Raw genomic sequence first — 8,405 nt, forward strand, 5'->3', positions numbered from 1 at the left:
GTAATTCAAGATGTAATTTCACTAAAGATTTCTGTGATAAGTAAAAACAAAAAAGGAAGTTAGAAGAGTGCCAGTGCAAAAGCAGCTGTGTCTGCCATAGCATATAACCTCTGTACCTCAGCATATCCAAATGTGAAAAGATTTCTGATATCTAGCAAGTTTTATGCAAATCTTTCAAAATTTTACAAGCTACATGTGGAGTAACCCAAGCTAGGCTGCCCGTTAGAAAGGGGTAAGTGGGTGACAAATGTCACTGTGTGTTTCAGGTTTTTTCTTTCATAACAATTCACAAAACTGTGTCAGTCCATACTTTCAAAAATAATGAGAGTTTTTTGGGAATCTAAATTCCATGGGGCAGGGGGAGGGGGGGGGAATTGCTAATTTTTGCCTTTGCGTGTGCCCCTGTGGAAGGGTGTTGTCATGTCCAGGAGCCGGCCGGGGCAGTTCAGCTGGCAGCCACTTGAGGTGGTCTTTTAGTTAAGAGTGAAGTCACGGAACTGCTGTGGCTGTCACGCGGCAGCAGTTGATGTGAACATTTAGACAGTTTTCACAGGAACATTTGAGTCAGAATCGGCTATCTGCTGTTCGACAAACAGGTCTGCAGTATGCAGTCTGCCAAACCCACAAACTCTTCAAAGCTGTACTTAGGTGAACAGTGAACTGAGGTTCAGTGGTTGGTTCCTTTTCAAATCATACTGTGTTTGTATGTATATATAAACACTAAGTGCCATAACACTGTTGGATTCTTGTATGTTGTGATTAGCTCCCTTTTTAAAGTAGTGCAAGTTTGAGGGAGGAAAGGAATGGAGAGAGTTGATGACAGCCCAGTAAATTAATGTTCTTCATTGTGGCTTCTTTTGTTTCCTTTCTGAATTCCAGACCTGTCTCTAAACTCACGGGAATGCAGACAGGCTGGGATTAGAACTGCAAAAGACATTTGTAAAACCTACTTCAAAATTATGCTACTGGCAATTAAATACATTGATAACCTTCTAGGAGCTTTTCCTTAAATTGGCATCATTGAAAGGCAGCGGATGGCATTTTTAAATCTCTCAGGACACCATTGTATGCTTTTCTTTAACATATCTTACCTGATCTCCAAAGCAGGGTAACACTGAGTTATGTTGTAAGTTATCAGTTGTTTAAACTTGCCTCTGTACCAAAACAAACGGACGCTTTGATCACTGCAAGCCCTTGTTCCAGCTACGCTAGCTCCAGATTTTCTAAAATCAACCATTTTGCTCGTTGGAAGGCTTAGCTATAAAAACATGGCCAACCCGCCATTGATTAAACAGCATTTCAGGTCAATTCCCCCGTCTCCAAGCAAACATCACGCAAGATAAGCAATTTTCTGACGTTCTCAGTAAAGCAGAAGTGGTCTGAGCACATGCTGGTGTACTACGTCAGCTCTTTCCACAAACAGGCAGAACGGTTCAAAACCAACGGTGGAACTAAAGAGCAGTACGTGGAGTAGCCCTCGAATCATACAGCACTGCGGGTCAGAAGATCTGTAATACCTGGAATAACAATGGTGGTTTTTTTCTTTTATGACTAGATCTTTTTCCCCTGTAAACAAACTTGCTCTTTCTTTACAAAATGCTGCATAGGAAAGTAAAAATCTTTTTGCCTTTTTCCAAAACTTGTATTTATCAGTGTCATTCTGTCTGTACAATATTTTGACTTAATCTTTTGTTTACTGTATTACTATAAAATGCTAAAACCCTTTCAGTGTGCAAAATTATTTGGGGTTATTTGACTGCTGCTTCTCTAAAGAAAAGATCTTGAAAAGGTTCCTATGGTTGAGGAAAGCCTGCAGTGCTGAAACGGCACCCATTTTGTCACAGCCCTGTAACAGCTCCTTGCACGCTGCGACAAGATCTGAACACACCACACCAGCTGCCGTGCATGACTGATTTTAAGCTGCAGTTGTCTATGGTAATAGCAAAGAATCAAGTGCAATAATCAACTAAACCTCCCCGCCCCTCCTGGTGTTGCAGCAGTTTGCTCACGTAAAGAAACAAACAGTTGTTCAGGTTGCAATTATTCATTATTTATGAAACAGGTAAAAAAAAAAAAAATTAATGAAGTCTTCAGCACGTTTTGGAGAGGAACTGGACATGTTAAGAATTACTGCCACAGCACGTTATCCTACTGATTTGCAATGCGTTATCAATTAACTCCTAAAAGCCAGCTGGGCTTCTAGGCACATCCTGCTGCTCCGAGGGAGCCTGACACTTAAATAGCAAATGCAGCACGTCGCGGCTTACAGTTCCTGTTCCACAGGAGGCACGGATTCTGTCACAGTTTGGATCCAAAGGGCTCATTTATTTGCCATGTTGCCCCGGTGTAGCACATACTAAAATACATCATCGCAACTCCTGAACACGGAGCAAGTGAGGCAGTTCAGCCCTCCAAGGATGCTCGCACCTCCGCGTTCTTGAAGCCAGTAGGAATTTGCTCGTGTTCAGCTGGGCCACAGCTAAATATTTTCAGAAATCTACGGAGTTGAGTCTCGGCATCATTATAGGCTATTCCAAAGGTACCATCATTTCAAGAGTTCCTTGATTCTTCAAACTTTTCTTTCTGCAGTCTGCAACTGCATTTGCTCGTTCCTCAGGGGCAAAGGACAAGAATCCTCAGGTCCATGCTGCTTTTGGGTAACTGTAGAGCTAACAGGGTCAAAACAAAGATCATAACTACTTTATGGGCTCTAGAATTAATCTTCCACACACATGCTATTCAGCATGCAAAGAAGGTACTTTGGAGAGCACAGAATATCCTCCAAGAAAAAGCATCAGTAACGTTTAAGAGCTGATCTTTAAGGCAGTAACACCTCCTTCCAGCTTCCTCTGACTTGAGTAGCTACTGTCTAGCAGAGTAGCTCATAGTTCAGTATGAAAATATGACCTGCTGGGCATGTGGTTTAGATAGGGTTACTCAAAGTCAGCTTCTTTTTTAGAGCTAGGCAAAGCACGACAGAAGGTGGAAAGACACTGAGCAGCTGAGATGCGCTGTACCAACCGCGTTAATGCAGCTGATAATGCTGAAAATAATTAGAGTAACATCTGAGGCAGTAGCAACAAATCTGCCTCAAAAATTATTTAAAAATTGGGACCTAAAACCTCCCTATCAGAAAAAGAAAAGCAATTTGTAAGAGAGAACTATAACGCCAGGGGAAGGAACGGGCTCAGTGTCCCCCCGGCGCTGTGGCAACTAAGGTGCAGACTGGAGGGAATGACCGTTCTGCTTGTGTGATGCCGTTGCCCTCCGGACGGGCTCGCCTGTCAGGGTGACCTGCGCGTACAGGACTCCCCGCACCGCTGCTACCTACCCTGCTGCGATACCCTTGCTCAGCCATGCGCTTGGCCTCCTGCCGCACTAACTCCTCACAGCGCTGCCGGGCTGATCTCTCCTCTTCCTCCTCCTCCCTCTGGTGCTGCTGCTCCTCCTGTTCTTGTAAGCGGCGCTCTGTCAGCTGGGCACAGAGAAGACGAGATCAGACACAGACTGGGCACCTTCCGCAGCTGGGTGCGTGTCTGGAAAGCTGTACCTGCGCCTCCAGCTCCCGCCTGCGGGCTGTCTTCAGTTCCTCCTCCTGCTCCTTCTCTCGCCTAGTCAGTTCTTTTGCCTCTTCAAGTTCTTTAATCAGTTGCTCTCGATACTTTATAGACTCTTCTTGGGCTCGTCTGTTTAACTCCATTTTCTCTTGGATCTGGCGCTGCCTGCCTGCAAGGACCTTTGTGAGAGGATTAAGGGACAAGGTAAGTCAGGAAAGGGGCCAGTCTTGGAAGGAGAACTGGGGAAATCTCACAGTTTAAACAGTTAAACAGTTCTCAGAAAATGTATCGGACAAGCAGAAAAATTCTGCCCTGGGTACTGAAGGCTCTAACCCTCTGGAGGGTCACAGCTGGAATGATGGCTTCATCGAACCAAGAGAGACACCTCATCAAAAAAGGTCATCACCTCATTCATCAGGCGATCTCTGGCCGCCTTCTCTCTTTCCCATTCTTCTTCCCTCTTCTCCCACACTTTTTTAGCTTCTTCCCTAAAGGAGAGAGGAGGAATTATCTCTAAGGTTACTACTTAAAAAACTCAGGGGCATAGACGAGCTACCCTGTGCTTTAGAGGAGCACTCAGGTTTCTCTTCACGCTTGTTCCCCGGCAGCTAGCGTGTGCGCCCCTCCTGTGCCTATTTCAGAGAACCGCCCTGACCTCCCTGTTACTGAACAGCTGGAGGGAACACGCCGAAGGGAACGCTGGCCTGCAGCAGGACTTCTCGGATGCGGGATCTGCTCCAGGCACAGAAGGGCCTCCAGAGGAAGCTTGCCTCTTAACAAGGATTCTACTTCACACGGGGGGTGGGTAGTTAAGGATATTGCTGGAAAAGCTGAAGGTTTTGCAAATCTTCCCTCTGCAACAAAACCTTTAACTAAAACTTGATGGTAGTACGCGCCGTCCTGTCACCAGTGAAGATGCTCTCTGTGCTGGGGAGAGCGTAAGTTGAACCTGAACCTGAGGCAGCTTTGATCTACAAGCTCCGAGATAGAAAAGGAAACAATACGCAGGTTTTGGAGTCACTTAGACTAAACCCTCCACATCAGTAATGCAGAATCATAGAAAGTTGGTTACAAAGTGCTTGCAAATAAAAGGTAATTCTCGCTGTCTCTGTGCTACTACCTTTTTTTGTTATTAAAGTTAACATAATAGAAATTATATGGACTAGTGTTGGGCTGAAGTAATTGAAAAACAACCACAGGTTTTGATTCCGTCCTGGCAGAAAAGCTTCGGGTCTGCCTGTACTAGCATGCTGTACACGGTACTAGCACACGAAAGAAGGGGCAGAGCTCACTTCTGCTGCAGTGCTTCTAGAACTGCAAGGCCAAACAGACACCGCTTTCTAACGTCCCCTTTCAAAGCCTATTTAACAAACGTGAATGGAGCTCTGCCAACCACACAGGAACGCTCAGCACACATGGTCTCTTTAGATGACGTTCAGAGGCGGGCAGACTCACCTAAAAATAGTCTGCAGCTCTGCCTCCCTCTCCTTTTCTACCTGGAGCTGTTCCTCAATGACATGTTTCATCCAGGCAACATCTGCAACAGCCCGTTCTCGTCGCGCAGACTGGCGGCGCTGATCCTCATCTTCTTTCTCGAGGAGGGCTAATAAAATTTGCCTGTCTATCTCCTTGAGAAAAACCACAAGATTAACAACTATCCAACAGGCTTCCAGCCTGTGTGCAGGGCTACTCTCTACAAATTATTGGTGACATAGTGTCAAAGGTGTGCTCAAGAAGATGCTCAGTCTGCTGGCTTCCCCATGATCTTCTTGCTCCAGCCCTGTTCACAAGCTGGAAGGGGCTTCCTAACTAATTATCTGGAGGCAGAGGCAGACGCATAAACAAAACACAAAGAACAAGTTTCTTCAGCACACAGTATCTGTAACGTATAAATCAAGGGGTACTTTCTCTTACCAGCTCCTCCTGTATCTGCTGGGCTCGTCTCTTTAGCTGGGCATTACACTGATGCCTCAAAAAGCGACTGAAGGAGAAGAAAAAGAAAACATTCAAACTGACTCTAAAGCCCTATATTGCTATACACCAGCACTCAAGCAGGTACATCTGTGACAACGTAACTTACAGGTGACAGAGGTACCGGCTACTGCTAACATGAACAAAAAGAAGTAACGGCACTAACACATTTGCTTGTTGGCTCTTTTGGGCACTTCCATCAAAAACCAAATATTTACAACCCACCGCTGCCATCTGAAATATCTCCTCGTGTCGCAAGTACTACTGTGGACACAGGAACAGATTCTATCCAAGCCCTGCTCGATCTCATACCCAAGCTCTTTCTTCTTCCGGTGCTCTTCCATTTGTTTCCTTTCTTCTTCCAAGTTCTCCAGCTCCCATTGCTGCTTTAATAAATTCTCCTGTTCTTTTTTCAGCTTTGTTGCCTAAAAGGAAAAAACAACCACCAAGAAAGAGTACATCAGAGAGCTACACATCCCAGAGAGCGCGTCTGTACCAGGGTTTGTACCCCGTTCTGCTCCTCTGCAAGCAGTCAAAATCCTCATTGCAGCAAATATTCCACATTAATTTAATTCGTGACTTGGTGGCTCACAGCTCAAGAGACACTGTGAGAAGCCCCAGCTGAAAAAGCCTTTGACCCAAACCTGTCACACTTAGAAGTTTCTAGCAATCTCTTTCTCATCTGGTGCAGCACAAAAGGGTGCTCACATTTCAAGAGGAGCAAACAAAAGCTACCGGAATGCAGTTAATACGCCAGTGTTCATGGGAGAGGTCTACATTACTAACAGAAATTATGTCACAACTAACTTTGTTCCAGATTTAATCTAGCGGAAACCTGGAGGGAAGAAGTCAGGTCAGTGCTGCTGCATTTCGAAGTGAAACAATGAACTTCCTTATCAAATGAGGAGAAACTAAAGATTACCTCGTTCTCGTGTAATTTCAGTTCTTCTATTTGTTGAACCAACGTCTCCGCTTGCTTCTTCTCTGCCAGCCGACGCTTCTCTTCCTCTTGTCTCATTCTTTCCAGCGCTTCCCTTCGTGCAATTTCATATTCATTTTCATAACGTTTTTTCTCTTCAAGTTCAGCTGTTTCTTGCTTTCCGAGCCAAAAGAAAGCATGGCGTTTAAGGTTAGGTTAACACAAAGAAACAGCCTCTGGCTCAGGAAATCCACAAATCAAATTCTTGCAAGCTGACACGTATTGAGAAAATATAGAACAAAATACGCTAGGAAGGAACACAAGGACAAAGCAAAACTATCTGCTGAACACTGCCTGAAAATGGTTGTCAGTCTGTACGCATCCTTTGCAGGACCCTGCACCGGCCTGATGCGAAGCACAGGCAGTCTTAAAAATACACTCATTTTTTCCTATTACAACATAAATTATTGTTTTAGCTAACTCTGGAACCTGTATTTGAAGGCCTTTATTATTCTCTCACACCAAAACCACTGTATTCCCATGCATGTGCGTATCCAAATACTGAGCTCTTGTGGCTTTGCGCTGGCTCTGCACTGCAGTTTGCTGTTAGATGAGCACTTGGTGCCACACTGAATCCTGCAACAGATCGTCCAGCCTGATAGATAGCACTGGATTTTCTAGCAGACAGATAGCGTGTACTTGTTAGACAGGAATGATGGCTCTTCATTAAAAGCATCCTTCCTCTTAGCAGCTCCTGTCATTCTACGGACACCAGAACTCCCCATCGCTACGGGAATGAGCAAGGCGACCTCAGTCATTATTTGGTTCAGGGCTGGTGTGAGAAAAACAAACAGCCAACTCCTATTCCTTCCACATCCGAGCCGTGCCCGTACAGGAAGGTAAGCTGTCTGCCAGCCGGGTCAAAAGGCACACAGTGTCACACCTCACACCGCACGTTTCAGGAGTCTGCCCTAGTGACCGGTAACACCAGGGCTACCCCAGCCTACCTTGGTTTTTTGCATTAGCTGATCACCCCAAGCCTCCATCACATGCTTTCTGTGCAGCTCCGACTCCACCTGTAGACGACAACAGATGCCATTAGTGCCTCTCCTGTCCTCCAGGACCTAGACAGACTCTCTAGAGCTCCTCCAGGCCCAGCCGTAGCCCTGAAATCCCAGCAGGATCTGCCTCTGCAGAGGTGGGCTCGTTTGAGTGTCCCTTGGTGCCTACCAGGTCACAAGCTGAGGGTCAATGTCACATGCCAGTTCAGTGTCACTACAGTGACACTGAAGCCAGAGCTGTGGCGGCTAGAGCAGCAGGTCAGTGGAATAAAGAATAAGGAAGCGCCAAGGACATGGCAGGTACAGCTTTAAAAAGCACCTGAGATACTTACATCACGGGCACTGAAAATCTGCTCTCAGTGCTAGAACAGGTTTCTGACTGTTTTTGAAAAATACCAGTTTTGAGGGGACTTCTTACACAGTTAAGCCATTTTCTTCTTTGCCTTTTGCTTATCAGAACTTGGGACAATTGCTGTGATTCAAGACGAGTGACAACAGTAGATACACGAGGACATTCAAGTTAAAAACTGGTTTAATAAATGCAAGGCAGCAGGGACTAAAAAGAAAGCAACATCACCTCCCGGAGCTCAGCGTTGTTTTTCTTCCAGTGCTCAAACAGCAGCTGCTCAGCAACCTGGAAACATGAGAGTCGGGTTATGTCAGCATACAGAAGAATTTGAGATACCAAACCCTCCCGAGACAGCCATTAGTTAAGCGCACCAAGTGCTGAAAAACGCAGCGCGGGGCACCTCTGTCGAGCCCCCAGCAAGTGCCATGTGCACATCTAAAGCGGCCTGGCCCGTCCCGTCGCGGGGAGAGCTGTACGGGCGCGCCTTCAGCGGCAGAGATGCGGAACGAGCCCGGGGCTGCGAGGCCCCTCCTGGCGCCGCCAAGAGC

At 46.1% G+C, this 8,405-nt stretch overlaps 1 protein-coding gene across 1 annotated transcript; it reads right to left on the reverse strand.

The window, feature by feature from the left end:
* Window positions 1–2,636: 2,636 nt before the first annotated feature.
* TCHP (trichoplein, keratin filament binding) lies at window positions 2,637–8,142 on the reverse strand (the record flags this gene model as incomplete). The annotated part of the gene is made up of 10 exons (XM_009575148.1): window positions 2,637–2,669; window positions 3,332–3,475; window positions 3,551–3,736; window positions 3,964–4,045; window positions 5,013–5,185; window positions 5,472–5,538; window positions 5,841–5,953; window positions 6,451–6,624; window positions 7,455–7,523; window positions 8,086–8,142. Coding segments are annotated over 10 exons (1,098 nt in total), but the record flags the coding sequence as incomplete, so codon positions are not given.
* Window positions 8,143–8,405: the final 263 nt, after the last annotated feature.

Source organism: Fulmarus glacialis, unplaced genomic scaffold (assembly GCF_000690835.1).
Source record: "Fulmarus glacialis isolate BGI_N327 unplaced genomic scaffold, ASM69083v1 scaffold8813, whole genome shotgun sequence".
Lineage (NCBI taxonomy): Eukaryota > Metazoa > Chordata > Aves > Procellariiformes > Procellariidae > Fulmarus > Fulmarus glacialis.